The 24,964-nt window shown below is 42.9% G+C and overlaps 1 protein-coding gene and 1 long non-coding RNA gene across 2 annotated transcripts; both read right to left on the bottom strand.

The window, feature by feature from the left end:
- Window positions 1–368: 368 nt before the first annotated feature.
- Window positions 369–6,078, bottom strand: LOC119899988. The gene is made up of 2 exons (XR_005443974.1): window positions 5,688–6,078; window positions 369–519 (listed from the first exon to the last, which is right to left on the bottom strand). It is a non-coding gene; the product is annotated as an uncharacterized LOC119899988 (long non-coding RNA).
- An 8,109-nt stretch (window positions 6,079–14,187) lies between these two features.
- Window positions 14,188–23,682, bottom strand: c1qtnf6b (C1q and TNF related 6b). The gene is made up of 3 exons (XM_038712773.1): window positions 23,534–23,682; window positions 19,897–20,089; window positions 14,188–15,218 (listed from the first exon to the last, which is right to left on the bottom strand). The coding sequence occupies exons 2-3, from the start codon at window positions 20,075–20,077 to the stop codon at window positions 14,671–14,673; spliced, it is 729 nt and encodes a 242-aa protein (XP_038568701.1). The 5' UTR covers window positions 20,078–20,089; window positions 23,534–23,682; the 3' UTR covers window positions 14,188–14,670.
- Between the last annotated feature and the right edge of the window lie 1,282 nt (window positions 23,683–24,964).

Genomic DNA, 24,964 nt, shown 5'->3' on the forward strand with positions numbered 1-24,964 from the left:
TTTTAGAGTTGCCTTTTTTCTGATGTCGTTTTTATGTGTTTGCTTGTGTGTGACTGACTATGTTTGTTGGGTGTCTTATATCTGTACACTGTAACAAATTTTGTTGTTAAATTACAGTAAAATACTGGCAGCTACAGTTGCCAGCATGAAACTGTTATTTTACAGTGTAACTCTGTAATCAATAACAACAGTTTATTACTGTAAAAAATATTACAGTAATGTGCTGTATTGAATATAAGCATTACAGTATAATACTGTTTGTTTGGTTTTACAGTATAACACTGCTGTAAGCTAATGATTTAAACATTTTACATTTCAAAATAAAAATACCTCAAAATTTCTAGCATATAAATGGATCAGACAAGAGATGGCCTTACAACATGTGGCATTTATTAAAGTCAATGCGCTATCAAAAAAATAAAATGACAAATTTTAAAATAAGTACATTTTTGTAAAATACAATTCATTAAAACGCAATCTCTGAACAGGTTCTCAATATGCTATCCTATTGCTTGCTAACTCAAACAATAGGACTCAGCTCTACTGAACAGAACGTCTCGGGTTACGTATGTAACCCTGGTTCCCCGAGAAGGGGAACGAGAGACTGCGTCGGTTACGACACTATGGGAACGCCTCTAGGCGAAGCAGGTCTGAACGTGAATGAAATCACTCCAATCCTATTGGCCTGTTGCTAGAACGGTAAGGTGTGACGGAATAACCGGAGGAGTATAAAGCACACCTGTACACACTCATCATTAGCTTAAACTATGAAGCAGGCGCTTCAGGCGGGGAGAGAGGTGCGGCGGACCGACGCAGTCTCTCGTTCCCCTTCTCGGGGAACCAGGGTTACATACGTAACCCGAGACGTTCCCCTTCGAGGGAACTCGAACTGCGTCGGTTACGACACTATGGGAACGAGATACCCACTAAACCGTGCCGAAAACCCCGCCTGCCCCTGTGTGCAATAAAGTGGCACTACTAAGAGGAGAGCGCACGAGTGCCAGGTGCCGAAGGAAGGTCAAGACTGTAAAACCGAATGAATGTGTGCGGAGTGGCCCAGCCAGCCGCTAAACAACATCCTGCAAGAGGCCCCGGAAAGGAGGGCTCGAGAGGCCGCCTTGCCTCTGGTAGAATGAGCCCTCACAGCCACAGGTGAAGGCAAACCGCGCACCTGATAGGCCAGGGAAATAGTCTGAACAATCCAGTTGCTAATAGCATGTTTGGATGCAGGGAGCCCGGCCCTGGGAGACCCAAAACACACTAGCAGCTGGTCAGCCTTCCTCCAACGGGAGGACCTCAGAGTGTAAATACTCAGTGCTCTGACAGGGCAGAGCAGATGAAGTCTCCCGTCCTCCGCCGTCACATGAGGTGGAGGATGAAATGCCTGCAGCACTGTGGACCCTGCCGCACAAGAAGGCACTTTAGGGATGTATCCTGAACGAGGGTGCAGGATAGCCCTAATATTCCCCGGGGCAAACTCCAGGCTTGCGGGGAAACCGAAAGCGCTTGGAGCTCCCCCACCCTCCTCAGAGAGGTGAAGCAAGGAGAAAGGCCATCTTGAGGGTCAAGTGCTTAGCCTCAGCTGACTCCAGGGGTTTGAAGGGGGCCTCAGCCAACGCCCCAAGAACCACTGCCAGATCCCAAGTGGGAACCTTGGACCGAGTCGCAGGTCTCATCCTCCGGGCACCACGGAGGAAAAGTACAACCAAGGGAAGTTTCCCCAAGAACCCCTCCCTCAGAGGGGTGTGGAAAGATGAAATAGCTGCCACGTACACCTTGAGGGTGGAAGGGGAAAGACCAGCAGAGAACCGGTCCTGGAGGAACTCAAGTACCTGAACCACCGGGCAGGTAACAGGGTCCACCGACCGCTCCCTACACCAAGTGGAGAAAACACTCCACTTCAGGCCGTACATCCTCCGTGTGGACGGGGCCCTGGAGCTCAGGAGGGTCTCGACTGCTCCGGCTGTTAGACCCGCCTCTAGGTACTGTGCCCCCTCAGGGGCCAGACCCACAGTCGCCATATGGCGGGGCAAGGGTGAAGAACCCGGCCCTGCGCCTGGGACAGCAGGTCTCTCCTCAGAGGGACCCGCCACGGCGGGCCGTCCAGGAGCGACATGATGTCCGAGAACCACACCCGGGTTGGCCAGAACGGGGCTACGAGCAGTAGGCCGACATAGTCCTGGTGGACCCGCTCCAGAACCCCGGGAGCAGAGCGACTGGGGGAAAAGCGTACAGACGTAGCCTCGACCACGAATGTACCAACGGGGCTGGAGGAACGAGAGAAACCATAGCGGGCAGTGCGTAGTCTCTTGAGACGCAAACAGATCCACGTCTATGGGGCTCAAACCACTTCGGGGTGAAGTCTCCATTCCCCGGGCCTCAGCCCCTGCCTCAACAGCAGGTCTGCTCCCTGATTCTGCGTCCCCAGGAGATACATCGCCCTGAGCGATAGTAACCTCTGCTGGGACCACAGGAGGATCTGACGCGCCAGTCTGTCCAGAGGGCGCGAGCGCAGACCGCCCTGGTGATTCAGATAGGCCACCACCGCTGTGTTGTTCTCCTCGGAGCGAACCAGGACGTGGTGGCCTTGGAGATCGGGCAGGAAACTCCTTAGAGCCTGGAACACCGCCAACATCTCGAGACAGTTGATATGCCACTCGGATCGATGCACCTGCCAGGATCCCCTTGCAAAGCGGCCGTCCATGACCGCGCCCCAGCCCGTGAGGGAGGCGTCTGTCGAAAGAACCAGCCGGCGACAAGACCCTCCCAGCACGGGCCCCTGGGACAGGAACCAAGTTTCCTTCCAAACTGATAGGGAACGAAGACACTTGTGCGTAACCCAAACCAGACGGAGAGGATTCCCCTCGGGGAAAAACCCTTGTTCCTTAGCCACCACTGCAGGGGTCTCATGTGCAGCAGTCCAGATGGTATTACGCTGGACGCAGCCGCCAGGAGACCCAACACTCGTTGAAAGTGTTTCATAGTGATGGCGTGGCCTAACTTCACCCCTTTCACGGCAGCCAATATGGTGTCGACACGTGCCGGAGACAATTGTGCCCGCATCGTTGTCGAATCCCATGCAACCCCTAGGAACGTAGCCCGTTGGGTGGGCGCCAGCACGCTCGTCTTTGCGTTGAGCCTCAGCCCTAAACGCCGCAGACGAGCCAGAACGACATCTCGATGCCGAACTGCCAACTCTCGAGACTGGGCTAGGATGAGCCAGTCGTCGATGAAGTTGAAATCCGGATGCCCCGGAGCCTCAGCGGGGCCAGTGCTGCATCCATACACTTGGTGAATGTGCTAGGGGAAGTGCCAGGCCGAATGGAAGAACCCGATACTGGTAAGCCACACCCCCGAAGGCAAACCTCAGGAACTTCCTGTGAGAAGGACAGATGGAGACCTGGAAATAGGCGTCCTTTAGATCTATCGTGACGAACCAATCCTCAGATTGGATGTGCGTCACGGTGGCGGGGATGATGAGCATCTTTAACCTGAATCTCCTCAGAGACCGGTTAGAACCCGCAGATCCAAAATAGGGCACGCAGCCCTCCGTCCTTCTTGGGGACTATGAAGTACCGGCTGTAGAACCGGCGTCTCTGTCTGGGGGGGAGACACGTTCCACGGCCCCTTTCCTCAGCAGAGTACAAACTTCCTGTCCCAACACCGGACCTTGCTCCGGGCGGACCACAGTCCAAACCACCCCCTCTCTTCTGTTGAATTTGGAGGGCGGGTTTTGAACTGTAGTCGATACCCATCTATGGCAGTGCGCAGGACCCGCGGAGAAATGTTCGTCAGGCTCCGCCAAGCGTCTGCAAAGTCTGCCAACGGAACCAGCCCCTCGGGGCTGGTGGTCGGTGTCTCGTGTGATCTTCTGGTGGACCCCTGAAGCCCCAGAACGGCAGGGGGGAGCCGCCGAAGATCCACGGTGAGTGAGTCGGGATGCCGTCCGTCTGCAGACCCTCGGGGCAGGCAGTACGGCGCGGACTCGGTGGTGGCAGGTGCGTCCTGAACGTGTAAACGGCGGGATAACATCACCTGTTGCCACGGCGGAGGGGACCTCGGTCGGCCTCCGGGGGGGGTGGGGGGGTGCGGGAGGGGAGAAAGACTCCCCTACCCCGGTCTTCCCTGAGCTCCGTCGGGACTGGATGACGGTCCTCAGATCGCGTCTCTCAGACGGCTGAGGGTGAGAGCGCCGTCTCGCTGCCCCAGCTCCTCGGGGGGCCCCCGAGAAGCGACACTCTGCTTCCCTCCTCTCCGTAGGAGCTCGTAGAGGGAAGGGACCTACGCCTGGCAGCCTCAGCTGCCTTGGGTCCAGACCGGCGAGGGAGGTACTGGCGGAACGCTTCGCACTGCGTCTAACGCTTCGTGGTTCTGCGAAGCTCCGCCAGATCTTCCTCGGAGGGACCCCCCCTCTGAACCATCTCCTGTAGCAGGTTGGCTTGGTAGGCTTGAAGCACCGTGGTGTGCAAGCTCGCACCTGCCTGGCCCGCTGCCATGTACGCCTTCCCCACAAGCGTGGATGTGGTGCGACATGGTTTGGATGGTAATGCCGGCTTCTCCAGGGAGGACGCAAGTCGAGGGGAGAGATAGCTCGCAAGCTCATCCTCCACCCGAGGCATCCTCCCATAACCACGGTCCCTAACCCCCATCACATTACTGTAGTTCAGTGATCGGGGTGTGGAAAGCCATGTAGAGAAGGGTCTGCCCCATGATTTACTCATCATGTAAATCAGGAAAGAATGGCAGAGACCGGCGTGGAGGTGGCGTGTGGTGCTTAAGAAACCTTTCATCAAGCTACCACTAGCCTGTGGTGTCTGCTCCTCCTGTGGCCAGTTGATGTTGAGCTTAGCCACGGCTCTAGTCACCACCTCCAGCAGCACGTCATAGTCGGGCGCGGCCAGATGACGCCGCCCCGACACCCGGAAGTCATCGTCCACTGCGCTGAGCACGTCCGCCTCCTCGGAGTCGGATTGCTGCAGCGTCTCCGGATCCAAAACCGCGAGCGGGAGAAGCCGAAAACGGGCTCCCGAACGAGGAAAGGAAGCGTCGGAGCCAGCGGATGAAGGTCGGGAAAAAGCCTCAGCCGTCCCGAAATCCTCCGACAGATCACGCTGTGAACCCATGAGTGAAGCCGCCGGGCCGCCTCAGCGGCCGCAGGGCCCGCGCCACGGGGAAAACACATCCGGCCATCCTCGGAAAGAGAGACATGCTGTACCTCAGCACCCGCACGGAAAGGGCTTCGCAACGGGCGCAGGCAGCCCCCTCGAGAGCTGCCCGGGCGTGCTCCATCCCCAAACATGAGACACACATCTCATGAGAATCTCCATCCGTGATGTACCGAGGGCAAGAAAAAACACACCTTCTGTACATCTGGTTGCCGGACATGCTGGTAGACTTCTTCTTCAGGTAAGACATACTGCTTGTAGGACTGGAGCTTTCTTCAAACAACATACAGAGCGCCTGCTGAATAAAAAAAAGCTAATGATGAGTGTGTACAGGTGTGCTTTATACTCCTACGGTTATTCCGTCACACCTTACCGTTCTAGCAACAGGCCAATAGGATTGGAGTGATTTCATTCACGTTCAGACCTGCTTCGCCTAGAGGCGTTCCCATAGTGTCGTAACCGACGCAGTTCGAGTTCCCTCGAAGGGGAACACAATGCTCAGACATGTTACCTTAAAATGACCTCATGAAGATCTGGTTGTTTGAGGGCTTTCGTTTGTTTCGTTTGTTTCCACAACACATCTCCTGTGTGGAGATGTGTTGTGGACTACATAAAGCCTCGCTCAAAGTCCAGGAGTTTTTTTATATAAGGGTGGCCACATAGAGATTCACAGTTGCTGCCTTTTTATGGACCAGCTTCCTGGTCTTCTTGGACACCACCTTCCCCTGGCTGGCCTTTGTTCCCCTCTTGGGGTTGATACCGTTGAAGTGCCTAAAACAGAGAAAGCATAAAAGAAATTAGGTGTGCTAAGTAAAGATTATTTGCACTCAATATGTAATCCTCTCACATTAGACATTCCACTTTAGATAATTTCAAAAGAGGAAATACTGGCTATAGTATTGTTGTCATAGAAGTCAGTGTTTCAACTTATCATGTTTCCTAAATCTGAAATATCATGGTTATTTTGTGATTTAGTACAGTAAATATTGGTCCTTTAAGACCATACTTTGGATTTTTTCATCCATGGTGTCAGAGTTGCATGCATTATCCTCGGTTCAGACCTCACAGGCAAGCGCAGTGAAACCCTCCTCTCTATCGCTCTCTTTTGATATCAAATTCAAATTTGAATGACGAGTGTAGGCTGCCTCCCCTCTCTCTCTCCTTACATCCCTCTCTCTTTCTCTCTTCTCTCTCTCTCTCTTTCTCTCTCTCTCTCTCACCCCAACCGGTCGAGGCAGATGGCCGCCCACCCTGAGCCATGGTTCTGCTCGAGGTTTCTGCCTCTTAAAAGGAAGTTTTTCTTTGCCTCTGTCGCCTAGTGCTTGCTCTTGGTGGGAACTGTTGGGCTTCTGTAAATATCATCACAGAGTATGGTCTAGACCTGCTCTTTTATGAAAAGCGCTGTGAGATAACTGTTGTTGTGATTTGGCGCTATATAAATAAAATTGAATTGAATTGAATTGAACTCTATGTTTTGTGTCAATGCATGCTTGCAACATGGGTTAACACAAAGTAGGCTAATGTCATGAAGTAAGTTTCACTTTGTTATGCTTTTGTCTTTTACATTTGATAAAATCAACACACTATGTCATAACTGAGTAATGCTGACTTTGATAAGATTGAAATTACCTTGTTAAGTAAGCCACAAGAGCAGGATGGATAACAGCGTGCAGGCTTAGGCATGGAAGAAAGCACCAGGTGGTGATCTGCTTCGTCCACTTCAGTGCTGCCAGGGCTAGAATCCGGGTGAAAATTGTCTTCATCATTGTCTTCAGTTCTTCATCTCTTTATTATCCTTCCTATTATGTTGATTAAAATCACTACTCTATAATGCTAAACTCATATTTTGAGGTGGTGTGGCGTGAAGCAACATGAGGTGATCAGATGAGTTATGGGCGGACACAAGCAACAAAACAAAAAATACTATATTATACCGTGACATTGTACAGTAGCTTGCTGTTAATATGTTTTTCCCTCACAGGCATCAACATTGACAGTATTCAACTGTATTTATAAATAATGGTGCATTAATGTACAAAATGTCCCGTTATTTTACAGCAATTTGTTACAGTGTATTTATTTCCTCTGCGGTATCGTTTTGCTCTTGCAAAGAATATCTTTGACACATGGTACATATGGAAATCATAGAAACTGTTACCAAATAATGTAGTGTATGACCTTTTAACAGTTAAGTTGTAACACACAATTGCCAGGTGTCAGTTTTTGTATTTGTTTTCTGTGTCATTCATGTTATGCATCTTAACTGTGTTTCATGCTATCTATAATTTTCATGGGTTGTACAGACAGATCCTAAACCCTTCACTTCTATCCAACCCACCAAAAAAGCTTTGCTTTTTAAAGCATAGAAAGAAAGACAAAAAACAGCTACAGACTGGTGCCAACATAAAAGTGACCTAAATGTGTCTCCATTAAGTAACACACACTGTAGCTGATTGCTGTGTACATCTAAAAGGGGTATAACTCTCTCCAACCCTCAAAAATGATGTTGCTTACTTTGAAGGGTATATGAAAGGTTAGTTGGCTCTCTCTCAGCATGCCTTCCTGTCAGTTCTGTTTACGCAGCAGTGGTAGATTGTAGATCTAGAAAAAGAAATGTATGTCTTGGGGTATTTTGTTTTTTAAGAGTTGTAATTTTGTGATTTCAAGGAACTGTCAGGAACTAGGTTGTGTCTTTTGATCTGCTATACATACTTTCATTCAACTTCCAGTTTCATTATTCTTCCTTTCCATAAACCTCCCAGCTGCTCATTTTCTCCTACCTGTTTTCCTTTTCCTTATCCCCCTTGCTCTTTTTTCCCCTCCATCTGCCCCTCACTCTTCTGTCTCCCTCTGACAGATGAGTGTGGTCAGAGGTCATGTGGTTGTAATTAGGAGAGCGTTGCCTGGGCACTCTGCCTTGCTTCCTGTTTCTAATCTATGGGAAAACAGGCTTCAGTTCAGTTAGCCCTGAAAACAGCTGTTAGCCACGGGGCTCAGCCTTCAAACTCCCAAACCTACATAAAACCGTCTTTAACCTGTCTTCATAGTCTCGTCACATTTATCATAATCTTTCCCCCACCACACCAGCCCCGCCTTCCAATTTCCCTTGTGCTTGATCAGTTACATCACTGCAGAACTTCAAGGACAGTGGAATGCAAAGAGGCCTCCCAGTGCTTACAGAAATTTGACAGCTGATACTGACAGTATCTACTGTATTGTAAATCTTGTTCTCTATCCATCATTCTTTTTTCCAGAGGAATATTATTAGTCTGTTAGTTTTGGATCATTAGAAAATAGAGGTTTTGCTTCTTTAACCCCAATTTTTACTACTTCAAACATCTTCTGGTCTGTTTTTGCTTTACAGGTGGCTTTGTTATTCAGTTCTAGTCTTTTCTCCAGCCTTCAGCCTTTTTTCCAGTAGGTCTGTCAGTATAAAGAATGTAGCACTTTAGTCCTGTGTTAACACTGTGAGAACCACTTTAAATAAGTCAGCCGCCATTTACTTTTATATTTAATGAACTGGAGGAACAAAGTCATTTGTGTTTGAACCTTTTTTATGCTTCCTTAATCTTGACATTTTATAACCTAAACAAAATGTATGAGAAACTGATTACAATGATTTGAGGTCCAGCTCTTCTTAGTTTTTGAGACTTTTTGCATGCTCCCCTGTCTGAACAATGGTTATTTAAGTGGATGTTACCCATCTACCGATTGCAAGCTAAAGTAGCTCATCAAAATTATTTAAATACTAAAGCATTAAAAACTGTGATTTGGTTACACATTACCGCCCAGATGACGCCTATAGCAATTCCTACAACCTGAAAGATTCACCGCTCAACAAAATCCTGACTGTTTGCAGTCCTGACTCAAAGATAATGGAACGAGTGTCCCATACACATCAGCAGAAACTCTACACATATACCATCACACTGAAAACTCATCTGTTACGACTGCACTGTGACCTAGTAAATATTTCTATTTCTCCATCTCTTATTGTTTCTGAATGTAGCACTTAGCATATTTTTAGCATAGTTGATGAAGGTGATGTAGCCACCTGCTCAATTCTTGCAATTTTAGGTTGTATCCGCATTGTTGAATGCACTTCCTGTAAGCCACTTTGGATGAAAGAGTCAGCTAAATAAATGTAATTTAAAAATGTGTTTATTAAATGATATATTTTGCCATCAAGGTCATGGTTACTGATGGTGTTATACTGGACTGCATTATATTGAGAGGTGTTTCTGCCCCCCTAATGTTTCTGTCAACAAAATTAAAATACCTTTTGATAGAATGTACACCACCTCTAACCATCTCCTCAATCGTAAACATACATTTCAGAATATGCACTGCATTAGGACTGCATTAGGTTGTACAAGTGTACCTAATAATGTGGCCACTTTATGTTATTCTGCAGCTTTTAGCAGTCATGATGTTCAGAAGATCACATTGGACAACTGGAAATTATTAATCTGACAGGAAAATAAACATACTACTATGACTAAAATTTAATATAATTTCTAATTTCTCGCTGGATAATATATTTTGCAGAACCCCAAACAAGGAAACTAGGATAAATACTATTAATTTACAAGAATGATAGCACTTAAATCCTGTTTCCAAAGAACAACAATGCACTTGTACTGAAGAGTAGTGTTTAGGAGGGATGCAATCTTCTAGCTCTTGTTCCTGTCAAGCTTGCAAGTACTTAATGTTTGTTGCTTTGGGGAATGGCATCTGCCAAGTTGCTTGTGAAAGGAAATCATGCATATAGTTCATACCTGTGCATTGCCCTGATCCCTGCGCACAGTCTGAGCATTAAAATGCTTGTGAGAAACATTTCCTACCATTCACATTGTTAGCTAGTGTTTTACACTCAGCAGGGATAATTGAAAGAGAATTTGCGCCACTTGATTGTTTATTGTTTAATAGGATTAAGTGAAACAACTGGCCGGTTGTTTTCAACAGCCTTGTAAAAGTTGAGTTAATTGGACTGATTGTTGCAACAGACTGTGAAGGTACTTAGTTAAAGTGCAGCATGTTGCTACTTTTAATAGGCAACAAAGTAAGCACAAATTTGTTTAAAGGGTACATACCTGTATTCCAGTGTTATTGTTTTGAAGTTTTAATTAATTTTGTTTATGTGGCTTTTGTGCATTTTGTTTTTTTCCATCATGTTGGATTCCACTGGTGTGCAGTGTTTTTCACCTGTTCAAAGTTACATTTTGTCAGTTTGTTTCCTCACACTTGACTTCATTTAACTAATGTTTAAATAATATGTCTTTAATAATAAAACTAAGGTAGACAAACCTAAAGTCAAACTAGGCCAAATTACACCTAAGTGAACGAAATCTAGTAATTTAAGTAACAGCTTGTCTACTGAGCGTGTTGGAACATCTTCCACTAGCCTGGGCTGACGATCCAGGAAACTGTTCAGATGTCCTGCTTTGTTTCCCAATAGAGCTTTTCAGATCTCCACTCAAGGCTTAAAGTATTTACAAAGCTGCAGTCTGCTTTTCCTCTAGCAAAGCCTCCCTGAGGACAGTATTACAGATAATGGGAGAGATATGGCCAAACAGATGGAGCTGGCATGCTGCAGACCCATCCGCTGTCTCTGAGTGTTTGAGATGGGCTTTTGTTTGCTAGTTTGTTTGTTTGTTTTAGAGAGCTGGCCAGTTTTTAGGGTTAAATCTCAAATCCCTCATATGATTCAGTGGCTTGATTGAGAGCCAAGTTCTGAATTGGATGGTGTCATTTGTAAAGAATTAGAAGGGTGAGGAAGATTTCCCTGCAGAAATGGGCTTTGTTGTAAAATAAATAAATAAATAAATAAGAAAAGAAAATTAGATTTTGACATTTTAATAGAATATACATGTGAAATTCTGAAAATGTTTAATTTTTCATAATCAAATGTCTTTTTGTTGCTCAGTGATATAGAACAAAGAGAGACTTGGTCAGTAAAGGAGGAAATACGGTTTACAAATACAAACAAACAGATACACAGTTCCCAAACAGCATGAGTGGTAGCAGAGATTTAGGCTATAAAGACAGCTATAATACAGCTATTTACATACATTGAATCACCAAAACCCTAATGCATTCCTGCATTTAGTAATGAAGCACCTTTATTTTTCATTTTGATATGTTAGGATAGACTTAAAGGGTCAGTTCACCAAAATAAAATAAAAAAATGATTTACCCCTTTTCCCTGGCTATGCAGATAATTTGGATTTTATTAAAAGGTGTTTTTAGAGGTTCTTCTCTCCTCTCTGGACAGTTTTCACTGGGACTTTAAAACAGTCCCCAATGCAAAATGTTGACAGTGATGTCTGCAGATTTTTCAAAGTAACCACATCACTGTTTCTGGAAAGAGGGATTGCTGATTAGCTTTTTTAAATGTAATTTGTAATACTTTGAGCACCACAAACCAAATTCAATTAATCTCTCTTGATAAGTATTTTACCTTGATAGGTTAAGATGTGTGCAGGAAGCGATTCAATCAGAATCAGGGGTTCAGAACTGTTTGCACATGGGGGCAAGACTGGAATCACTGAGTCAGTGATGCTACACACCTGGGATGCAACAGGGGAACAGCACTTACAGGGACAATTTGTTGCGTGATTTAGTGTAACAATTTAGGGTTTCACCATATAATTTTTTTATCGTAAAATAAAACCTGAGCTGCCTACAATAAAAGAAGAGCAGCTGGCCAGAGCTAGAAGAGGCATTCAAGCCGTACAGGCTAATATCACTACCAGCCTTAAAACCAAACCAGTTCCAGGAAAACAGGATGACACACCATCTTCACACCCACACTCCTGAAGAATATATAGGAGTATGCTAAAGACAAATTTACATGTAGAGCTAAGCTCTAGAGCAAAAATGTTGCCCAAAATTATCAAAAATGGACCCAATGCAAAACAGATCTCGACGTGTATAAATTAAATTTCAAAAAACAGAGATCTAATCTAAAAGGGACTTTATGAGAAGCCGCCTAGGCCAAAACTGAATACTTTGCTTGCACATACTCACATACTGTCATGCACATACATATCTGTCCAGCTGTGACCAGTGTCCACACAAAGAGCCCTGAAGAGAGTTACAGCAGTTTCCACAAACAGCAGCTTAGAAGCACCTCTACACTAGATGGCCATATATGGGGCTGATCCTGATCCTTTCTCCTGAATTACATAAGTATTCAGGCCTAGGTGGCTTCTTGAGCACAGACAGAGGTTTTCTTTTCTTTTTTGTGAGGTTTTTTGCTTTTATTTGATTAAACAGCTGATGAGAGAGACAGGAAATGTGGGAGAGAGAGAGAGAGAGAGAAAGGATTACATGCAGCATAGGCCCAGAGGGTATTATTTTCACCTCCTGTGCCAACTTTCTATAAAAATTTCACTGTGATTATGACATACTACAAGATCAGGGCCCGTATTTATCAAGCTTGTTAGAATTACTCATAAGAACACTGCTAAGAACTGACTTAAGAGTAAAAAACTTCTTGGCTCAAAGCTGAGTTTAAAAGTTAGTTATCAAACATCATAGTCCTAATTTAAGTGAAGTGTAGGACTAAATATTAAGTGTCATTCTTAGTGCGGATTAGTGCGGATTCACGACACAGGATTTTGGATGACGATGTAGCCAAGGACAGATCACTGAATTTCCTTATTTAAGAATATTCTCATATAAATTCACATTGAATGGTGAAATTCCAAAGAGGAGTTTATATTCAACACACATTTAAAAATAAAGAATTTTCAAGATAGTACATTAAGATATAGGTTTACACATTAATAAATGAAAGATAATAAGTTTATCTTTATATGAGCGCCATCAATGCGCCCACTACTCCTGTATTGCCGTCTTTTTGCATGAACTGTGCATGCTTGCTTATTTCTGATTACGGGAGGTGTTGTTGGGAAGTCGATGAAATGCATGACAGTGTGTGGAGCTGTAAATGCTATAATTGTTTCCATGACTATTCGGCTTATTGATGGTTGGGACCGCGTTTGTCCTGGGGCGTCATCTCCTTCAATTTAACTGAAAACGCATGACTGTGTGAAGTTAGTGGTGAGATGATGTCCCTCACCAACTCGCTCACAAAGTTTATGCTTGCGTTGTCTGACCCTGTCTTATTAACAGTGCGTCGTCAAATTATTCAGAAACATTCTTCCTCTCCTGAAAGATGCATGTGTCTGTCTCCACAGCGCCATCACAAGCCCTACTGGCAGCTCCTAACAACTACAAAGACCTCTCGAGCTGTCTTAAATAACTGGGAGAGTTAAGAGTGATTCTTAGCTTTGAGAAATTTGATAACTTTATTCTTAAGTTTAAAAGTAGGAGTAAATTTCATGAATTCTCAGCACTTAAGACTAAAATGGCACTTTGAGAAGCTTGATAAATACCGGCCCGGAACTGATACTGAGTATGTTTGCATCAATTCAGACTCACTTGGGTACATATGGACGCACAGACCCTAGACCCATGGCAGTAAAAAGAGAACCCACCCGATTAGACTGAATACAATTTAAAACTTAAATGTATCACTGTGTACAGTGATTTAAGAAGTACTCAAATATTTTACTTAAGTAGTAATAACACAGTATAAAAATACTAGTACAAGTCCTGCATAATGAGTACTCTTACTGAGTAAGAGTACTCATTATGCATATATATATATATATAATTAGTGATGCATTAGTGAGTAAGCATCACTAATGTTGCAGCTGGTAAAGGTAGGGCATATTTCAATTACTTGTGAAAATGGAATGGATCAACTCCAGTAAAGTACAAGTACCTCATAACAGAACTTTAAGTATATGTGTAAATGTCCTTGATTACTTTCCACCACTGACCGTGTAATATCATTGTATCAGAATATTAAAATATGTTTTCAAAAATAAATATCTTACAGCATGGCTAGACACCATCAGGGGTAAATGGGGCAATGTGTTTTTGCCATTTGGGTGAACTAACCCTTTGTAGTGTTCTTCTAAAAGGCACAAAGGAAACATTTATGACAGGAGTCTGTCAAAAAAATTTAATCTGACAGACACTCTCCTGTTAAGAAGCATCATAGCACAAATACATAACTGATTGCACAGATTTATGATTCCTGATAAATGATACATCTTGTGTTTACACACAGAGTCCCTGCAAGAAGTGAAGTGGAAAAATAGCACATTACATAAGTAGGGGAATTTTTTTACTTTGTAGAAAAATGTAATTCTAGTGCAACGGAGGTAATTCAACATTCTTTCCTAATAGTGTGCCCTGCAACATTTCCTTTTATTGTTCTTTTTTATTCTAATATTTTTTGGGCAGTCCTCATTTAAGAAAGCACAGTATGTTCCTCTCCAGGCTGAAATTCAATTTTAATAAGCACCAAACTTGTAATGTCCTCTGTTTAGTTCTCCTTTCTTGGCATAAAACAGTATCCATGGCAAAAAGTCCAAATAATCCAACTCAGAGATGTTGCCACTCCTTTAATAATCACTCCATCCTATTTTCACTGGATGCTAGGTGCTACCAGGTATCCACTGAAGGTGATATAAACATCCACGTCGTCACTGTAAATGGCGTTCTCCCTCTCCCTCTTGTAGAGTCGAACCCATACCTCATCATTCAGAGACAGATCCAACATGACACTCTGGCTCTGCATGATGGACCTCTCACTGGGCTGAGCGTACAGGATCACCTGCTCCTTGTCGTTGTGCATCAGGTGGAGGTAGGTCTCCTTAAAGTTCCAGGTGTGGATGTTAATGTTGAAGAAGTAGATCCCTGGCACATAGCAGTAGAACTTGCCCTTGAACATGTTGAAGTGCTCGTGGAGGTTAACAAACACCGTGTCGAACACCAGCGCCTGGTAGTAGTCCACGCTGTGCAGGGACTTGCGACGTCCCACCGAGAAGGAAGAGTGAGGGATCTTGCAGGCGTCACCAGGGGCACCTGCCTGGCCTTTGCTGCCTTTAGGGCCTGTGGGTCCTTTGAGGCCAGGATTTCCCTCTGGGCCAGGTTTGCCAGGTGTTCCTTTGTCGCCTTTGTCTCCTTTATCACCTATATGGACAAGATGAAACTCAGGTGAGTGTTGCAGACAGAACATCAGGAGAAAATCCCCCTCCTTTCAGGCCTCCCTCAAATGCCGCTCTCACTCTCTTATGCACAAAGAGCGCACTGGTGGAGTGCAGATAGGCCCGCCAATCATATAATCATAATCATATGTATACAATATTGTAATAATATAATAATACCCTCTTTTTGTCAATTGAGATGGAAATTTGTCCTCATTGCACCCATGAACAGGCAAGGCTGGTCCAGACAACATGATTTTTGGCTGTACCAAACTATTTTTTTTAGAACATGAACAATATTCCTGATTCATAGATGTGAACTTGCCATTTACCAAAGTGCAGCTCCAAGCTCTTACTGCAAAACAGACCGTTCATTTTAACATGCACACAATGCCATAAAGCTTTTTTTTGTCTTTCATAATGGTTACAAATCCGGTATTGGAAACAAATTGCAGCAAGGCTTTCACATCTGACATTCCAAATCCTCCTTATAAATCTGAAGCAATTTTGTTGTTAATGTTTAAGGAGGAGGAGGTTTAAAGATATGCCAGGAGTTAATACTGAGTCAAACCCCATTTTTTATGTAATATATTACCTTCATGTACCTCTACTGAGGACCAGTAAGAACTGCAATAATATTTATTTCTGCAGGACCCTTTACAGAGTAGATCTTGTAATGCCAAAAGACATCAAAAACAGTTAGTTTTAAGTGAGTTTTGAAAGTCAGGAATCTCTGCACCAGTTTAAGAAAAAGTTTTCAGCCACTATTAAGAGACTTTCCCTCAACAAACACTTGCTCCTTATACAAGACAACTAAAGTCAATTTTAAATGAAATGATGTTAACAAGAGACAAAACAGCTACTTATACTAAGATATACTCAATGATCAACAGACTGGAAACGTCACTGTCCAGTGACAAACATGTACTTTATCTCAAATCAAATCAAATGCAGTATTTAATTCATGAAAGTTGACATTCTGGAGATATATGATGATCACAGGACTGTGACGTGACTGATCAGATGGCATACACACTTACATACATACTGTACAAAACAGATGGGAGACAAATTAAAGGAAAGGAAACTACAACATAGTGTTTTAGAAAGTTCTTGGTCACCACAAGTTACCAAAAAAGCTTCAGTACTCCTTGATGATTCTCCAAGTTTCTGAAACTCTACTGGAGGGATGAAACAGTATTTTTGCTCCTTGTTATTTTGATGATGGAGTTGAGGAGCACATCTGTTGAGCCAAAATCTCACATACTGCAGCGGTTCAATTTGACTGAGATTTGGTGACCGTGAAGGCCATAGCATATGACTCACATAATTTTCAAACCATAAACCATCGAGCCCTCAGAAGCTCTGTCCATGTTTGTATCCTGCTTCCCTGCTGTATCCTATTTTGCTGCCACAACAACCCAACACTGTTTTTCTGGATTTTCAAATTATATGTGACTTGACAGCAAGCTCTGAAAATGATTTATGAGTGTATGTGCATCCTCCTGTCACCACTCCTGACTCAAGTGTCACAAGTTAAGTTAACATTTTGGGTGTTGCCATTATTCAAAGTACATAAAAACCTCTGCAAGAAATCAAGTGACACTGCTTATAGGACAGATGAAGCAAGCACTCCTTCAGTGATAAACAGCTAAGCTAATAAACTGGGAAACAAAACAGTCTATAAGGTCTGGAGGAAAGTTTGGTCATTTTCACATTCATTTGAGGGGTTACATGCTCCTACCGGTTGGGCTAAAGAAACCTTTTCAAAGAACCTGGATAAATATACTGTATCTACTACACTGCGTGCACAATTATTAGGCAAGTAAGTATTCTGATCGAATGATTATGTCTATGCACAATTTCCAAGTCCAAACCATCTAAACTTGCTTGTTGGTGCACTAAAAAGTCAAAAATTATAAAATGCCTTTCAGATGGATGCAACACTCAAAGATGCCCAGATAATGACCTGGCCCCCTACCTCACCCGACTTGAATCCTATTGAGAACTTGTGGTCCCAACCCAAACGTGAGATTTACAGTCAGGGAAGACAATACAGCTTTTTCAGCAACTTTTGGTAGGTTGTGGTTGCTGCTTCAGTGCAAGTTGAGCGTGAGCAGATCAAGAAACTGACATGACTCCATGAATGGAAGGCTCATGGCTGGCTATATCGGTCACTAAATATTTTTGAAAGGCCAAAAATGTTATTTAATAGTCATTTTGTGTTTTTACAGTTACTCTAAAAACTGAGAATAAAGACGTAATTTAATAGAAAGGATTTTTGTAATTTAGTTACCTAATAATTCTGCACACTCGTATATTCTCCTGAGCAAGACAAAACTCACTTTTTCTTAGATAAACATTGAGGTTTAAGGTTAAATTATATTTTGGATTGACTGAGAGCATTGTGTTTGTTCAACAATAAAATGAATCCTGAGGAATACAATTTCCTTATTATTTGTACACACAGTGTATGTCTATGAAGCTCTGACAAAATTTTGCTATGTTGCTGCTGTTTAGGTCATTCCTTTGGGCAGGTCTTAATGAGGTCATGAGTTAAACACCTCTGCGTTGGGTAAACCACACAGGTAGAAGCCACAGCGCTGCCCTCGCTCACCATGACCACAATCCTGGAGATCACCAGGGAAAACAACAGTGACCCCCTAGACAGATGCTTAGTGCTCTGTCTATGATCTGTCCAGCTGTGACCAGTGTCCACACAAAGATCCCTGAAGAGAGTTACAGCAGTTTCTGGTTTCTTTTGAGAAATTTGGCGGACTGTACTATAAAATTGAGATTGGGTGACTAACTGATTGTGGGTCACACTGTCACCACAGCTTTGTGGGAGCAAACCCAACCGCACACACTCATGCACACACATACACAGTGTGCAAACATTCAAAGCACACATACGCACACACTAAAAGAAGGCTTTATTATTTTCCAGTGAATCAATGAAACACAGAGGACAAAAAGTAGTTTGTGTTTTATTAGTGTATATTGCAAGAGCACAACTAGATTTGCCCAAAGCTTAGTGATTGCCTTTGTACATGGATGTGTGAATACACATTTGTTCCTGTGTAGGTTTAGTGCAGGGTGAAAGCACCTGATGAGACCTCACCCATTGCACAGCTGCAAGAGAGAGCAACGCGACATAAAGGCAAGACCTCAGCCTCAGGGGTTAACAGCTCTCAAAAAATAAATCTGTTACACATTAAAGCCTCTTTTTTAATTTTCCATTTACATTATTCAAGACCTTGAACATGATCCCTCTGTGGCTTCCTACCAATGAAAAATCTGGCGTGAATGTCAAATAACCGCATGACTAAATTTAATCAGTTGATGCTCACTAAAGGCATGAATGCAGTTTTGCATTTGTGTGTCAAAAGGAAATAGAGAAAACACAGATTTTTTTTAGTACCAAAGTTGGATTGGTTAGGGGTTGATAGTGGGTCAGAACAGATCATCAGCAGCAGAGTGATGACACATCATTTGGATCTGCCCTGGTTGAGTTGGCCTCTAGGCTGTGACATTCGACAAACATGTTCTCACAGATCCCTCTCCAGCTGTGATTGTGTGGTTCTTGGATATTATAAAATCCTTGTATTTCTTGTCTCATCTTTCATTTTCCACTTACCCCTGACCTAAATACACACTTGCACATAGAAATAAGGTCACACAAATACACAAACACAGATTTGACTGTGATTGGGCTCATTGTGAGTCAATCAAGTAATAAGTAAAGTTCTTCATGGGTTCCTTGTATCCAGTATTATACCTGACCCAATTCACGCTGGGCAAAACTTATATTTAATTTAATCTTGTCTGGTTTCATTCTATTAAAGCAGGTTGGGGGAGTTGCTGCTTGGCCCGGTTGGTAATCCAGTCATGATCCTGGTGCATCATGCTGCTGCCAGTATTTGTGGTCAGAGAGACAGTTTGGGTTGACTGCAATTTGAATCGGGTCTGATTATCTTGAATTATTTCGAAACTGAATGTACATGTTAGGTTTGTGTAGGGTCTCCAAAGGAATTATAATTGTGTGAGCTGAACGCTGAACTTTGCCATTCTTCCACCAATTTCTTCACTTCATGCCTTACATGAATTCATATGTTGATATACATATTCTATGAAAGAGACTGTCTAAAGCTACTAAAGTCACTGTTACTTGGCAGTTTGGTTCTTTTGAAAAATGTTGAACAGAGGTTGATTTTTTAAGTGGTTCCAGATTGTTTATATCAGTTTAGAGTCTATCAGTTAACAGCCTAATTTTTTGTCTCACTTTTACTTAACCATCAATCCATGGTCACACATCAGCAGCACTGTTCCACCACAATATACACCATTACTCTTCTGATTAAATAGTAGCCTTGTTAAACACATTGAAAATGTTCCTATTAAGGACCATTAAGTAAATGTAGCTAAAAGCAGGGTGATAGTAACTTAGATATTCAAAGTTGTCTGTGAATAAACATGCAACCATAAACACTGTATTTTTTCTAAAGGCATGGTACCTAAAATACAATAAATAACAAACGCCGACATTCAGCAAAAATCAGAAGACAAACTGGAAACCAAAAACTGAGGATCTGCCAGCCAAGTTCCAACCAACTTCAAGTCAGTAGTACCTGGTAGCTAAAAGAAGCTAATATAGGCTCTGGTACCTTTGAGGATGGTCATGTTGATGACAGTGCGAACCTCAGGCATCTGATACTGGACCGTGGCTGCTGATGGCTCCGGTTGGTCGCAGCACCGCCTGCAGAGTCTGGAAGGAGGTCTGGAGAGGGAGGGAACACAGCAAACCAGGGGGAGGAGCAAAAGCAGCCTCAAACACACTGCCAACATGGCTGTCACAACCTGAGTGAGAGTGGAATGAAACAGAAAGGAAGGGGAGTGGAAAAGTTATAGGTAGGTATTTAATGTTATTAAGTCAAAGCAAAGGAAGACCTTTATGACACTTATGGGTCTATGTAACTCTAAAACACAATACATTATTTTTATGCTTACTCCTTTCACCACAGGAAGTTCTGAAGAGTCCAACAAGCTAAACTAGATCCATAAACCCCAAACCAACATTTTGTGTTCATTTTTGTTGTTTGCTGGTGTGTTTTTCACATTCCTGTGGATAATTGGCCAAGTGTCAATATATTGCTATGACAATAACAGAGGGGTAATATCTTCTTAAGAGTTGAAAACAGTAAGGCTTTGCTGGCAGTCCTAAAGGGCAAAACTATCTTTCTGGAATCATAATTTTGCGCTAATGAACAATAATCAAACATCACAGACCCATGACCTGTCACAATATACATATCTGAGGTGGTATTTTTTTGTTTAAATTTACTTTAACTTTCAACTACATAAACTACAAAAAACTGTGGTATGAAGGTCAAAGCCTCTCATCTTATTATCTTGTGACACTATAGTTTACGTACGGGATCCAGAGGACTTGGATTAAGAAATATAACCCCAGGGGAAAACCTACAGATTTGAAAAATAAGAAGGAGGGAGTAATGTGACCTTCCACACCTAAGCACATTCACACCTGGACTCAATTTGGTATGAAAACATTAGCAGCAATTTGATTCTCTCTGCATGAATTCAGAGCAAGAAACACTTTCATACACGTTTCAATGGACAATATGTGCGGCTGAACCTGTCACCCCTGGTACACATCCACACACATTTCTCTCTAATAGTTCTCTCTGATACACATTTCTGCAACCACAAACTAGAGGAAAGGAAAACATTATTGAAACAAACAACATATTTGACTGCTCTGGAACCTTTCAGTTTGAGATTTTGTTGAATGAAAATCTAAAGTTGCATTGACATTTGTAGCAGTTCATTGTGACTATGTATGTTAACAACACAAAACATATGGCACTCAGTTGATGTTTTACCCAGAATGCCTTATGGTAAACTAAGCACATGTGTTTTAAGGATGGATAATCCTGAGGGGGCTGGGATCTCCAACCCTGGAAGTGTTACTCTTACCACTAAGTCACACAAGTCCATGGCAAAAAATCCCCCCCACAGATTAAAAAAGTAAATATATATGTTTTTGTATTTGTTTAAGAATCCTTACAATACTATATGTATTGCTACATATGATGTTATAATAACTGTTTTAATAAAATGGCTATATCAGCATATAGCTTTTATCTCTGTTGTGTTTTTCACCAACTCCTGAGAAAATATCTAAGTCTTCAGATGCAAGATCCTCCACTGTGTTCACCAACTGGTCTCTAGCTTTGTTTGTCCACTGGTGCTGGGGAGGTACAGTAGTGTAGAGTGGGGCTATCCAAGTTTATTTGGTGTGAAACAAATAGTGGAATTTGAGGACTATTAAACCAAAACAACGAGCTAAAACACTGGAAGAATCCTAGCTGTCCTATTTTGTGTACTCCATCTTTTTCAAACATTCCCTTTTTTGTCTTATCTCAGTTTTCCACTTTCTGTCTCTCTTCCTCCATCAGTCCTCATATTTAGCCTCTGAAATCCACACATGTGTAACACAAATCCTCTGAAAAGCAAGCAGAAGAAGAGAAAACAAAAACAAAAGGCGGAGGGGCGAGAAAAAAACAGGGGAGAGAAAGATAAGAGATATAACAGAGAGATTCCCACGGGGTCTTCCAGTGACGGATGAATATAAACTGGATTTGAGATGATGAATGGAGCATGACTGGGAGAAAAAATGACTGGAGCTCTGCCACAATATTTTATCTGACTATACTGATGTGAAATACTGTATAATCAGAACTGTTATTATCACTATCACAGCAAGCCAGATGTCAAAGGATCATTTGCAATGACTGCAACAACAGAATTGCTTCAGTTGCTTTGTCAACAGCTTTATAAAAAAATCAAAACTACACAAACTAACCTGCAGCATTTGTGTCATAAAGGTATAAGAACTAAATGGTTGTAGCAACCTAGAAGTGCTCACATTGGAACAATAATTGCACAGGCATGTAAAATGTAACTGATTACAAGAATTTTGGCAGGAAGCTTTATTTCAGTAATACTGATGCTGGAGTAAAGACTGCTGCAATATAACTTATAGTGTAATGTTTCTGAGGAGGACTGCAGTGGATGAAGAAAATCTATGAAGTTGATGAAGAAAGCTGGTATACTTTGACCAAGTTAGCTTTTCTGTCACTTTGTCCCAGTGGCCAACCCAGATAAAGCCTACCTAAAGTTCCTACCCTTCCGGTGGACCACAATGGGACCTTATTTCAGAAAAATGGGGGGTAGTCAACAGCAAGAGACAACTACATTTTGATCCCATTTGAACAGTGTTTGAATTACACATATGTTTGTCAATTAAAAATATAATTTTGAAAGTCAACAAATGTGCAGTTTGTCAAGAAACTGTTTCTCTCAGTGACTGAACACTGATTTCATTTTAGTCTGACCTCTCTACTCTATTAAACCTGCAATATATTATGATTTATGGATGTGTTGACAATCATTTCTGAAAGATTACCCTACTGGTTTGTTTACTTTACACACCATCCATTGATCTCCATGCATGCCCTGTCTCCAAATGTAGGTCCACTGTGAAGGTAGGTTGCAAGTGGAGACTAATTAGAATTCAATGTAATATAAAACATTAGAATAGTTTCTTAAAACTAGATCAAAACAGATTTTCATAAAGTGTGTGTGAGTGTTTGGTGACCTTCAGGTAACCTGATAGTTCCTGACACCTCTGTGTGACAGGAGCTAAACTGATGTCAGATGTGTTATATCATGATCTGATGTTACATCATCAATCCTCACCCCTCCTCACTCACAGATCATGAGAACTCCCCCACACACACAGTTTGGACCATGGAGCTGTCACAATGACAACATGCCCCTAATGAAGTGAACACACACTGCCTGACTCAACCACAACACTCAGTCATAATGAATTCGTTTAAGAAGCCACGTCTACAACGCCAGAGCATCAGTTTGGCATGCAGCTGCAGTCCGGATAAACCACACACACATATATCAGAACGCGACACACACTAACGCCGTGCACTTTAATTCAATTCATATTAAATTGAATAACAAACGTGTCAGTGATCCGGCGTGTGACAGCGTGCACGGTGATGTTAGGGGTAACTTTTCAAATAACAGCTGCTGAGTTGGCGACTTGTGAATAACTTCTTCAGTTCTGCACGTTGCTGCAAGCACGCACACGCGTTTCCTTTCTGCTTTAAAGCTCCGAATGATTATTATGCAGAGTTGTGTCGGCCGTTTGACGGATTGTCATAAAGTCGTTGTCACATTGTGTCAGAGTGTCGCTTTTCTTACCTGATGGAGTTTCACCACAGCGGAGGAGGAAAAAAATAGACCGCTCGTGTCAAACTGAGGACTGAGAGGAGGAACTACTGAGGAACAATCTCACTCTCTCTCTCTGTCTCTCTTTCTCTCTCTCACGGTCTCCCTCCCTTGCTCTCCACACACACACACACACACACATAAACACACACACACACACACACACACACACACACACACACACACCCTCCTTCATCAAAGAATATGAAAAGTAATTATTTCTCCCCCATTATGTTCCGCTCTCCCCCCTTCTCTGCTTGCCTTTCCCTCCTGTCATCATCTCCTGTACTTCCCCCTCTATTCCTCTCACACCCATCACTCTTACTTAAGAGTCAAGACTGCTGTACCTCTATCCAAAAGTTTTACAACAGAAAACTAAATGCGGCATGAAGGAACTGTCACCACCTAAACAGAAATTCAGGTCAACTCACCTCTCTCTCTCTCTCCCTCCCTCTCTATATCTCTCTCAATCTCTCTCCACATTTTACTTTATTGGTTCCATTACTCAGGTTCTGGACAGTAACAACTGCTCTTCCTTAAATATGTAGCATGCCTTCCTTTTCTGCATGCCAAAAATAGCTAACTACTTTATATCACCTCTCATAAACTCCAACTGTGGTTCTTAAATCATGCTGCTTCTTGTACATCCTTGTCATCTTTTCTTCACTCTCATCTGATTCTTGGTCTACCCTGTTGTACTGTCAAGATAATTTGACTAGGGAGATAAGGAAACAATAAGAAAAATGTGCTTGCAGAGTAATACAGATTATAACGTTTAAACAGATACAGACCCATCTTTGTTCTTCTTCTCACAGAATTATTATATTCTGAAATAGGTTGTTAATGTTATAAGTAGTCATGTAATATATAAAACATTAATGTTTCACTCACTGAAACCTCCCTAAGATCCCATCTGCAGGTCCGGGTAAGTTTGAGGAACAATCTACTCTGAAAAACGTGGTGCACTTTTCCAGATGTATACTTGCATAGAATCAGAACAAACATTGCCAGATCTAACATCTGAGTGTCCTGGGGGCCCAGAGGCCCCCCAATCAGCCAGTGGGCCCATGTATGTGCACAGAGAAAATAATTAAATCTAAAACCAGCAACACAGAGCACTCTCTGTATGTATGTATCGCTCTAAAAAAGGCAGGAATCTGTGTGTGTGTGTGTGTGTGTGTGTATGTTTCAGTTATGTCGATTATGTAACCATTCATTCAATCGACCTCACACATGGCGGGTGTGTCGCTGTGGACCCAAAGGAGAGCAGTTCAATTTGGACACGCAGCATGTTCAGAGCTAATACACTTTGAATAAACTATGATACAGCATGTGCTGCTCCGCTTTGCAACAGCGAGGGTGAGGTACGCTTGCCAGGGCGGGGCTCCGATGTAGTGAATTGTT

The sequence above is a fragment of the Micropterus salmoides genome, unplaced genomic scaffold (genome assembly GCF_014851395.1).
Source record: "Micropterus salmoides isolate LMB-PRFRI ecotype aquatic unplaced genomic scaffold, ASM1485139v1 Ms_hic_scaffold_12, whole genome shotgun sequence".
Lineage (NCBI taxonomy): Eukaryota > Metazoa > Chordata > Actinopteri > Centrarchiformes > Centrarchidae > Micropterus > Micropterus salmoides.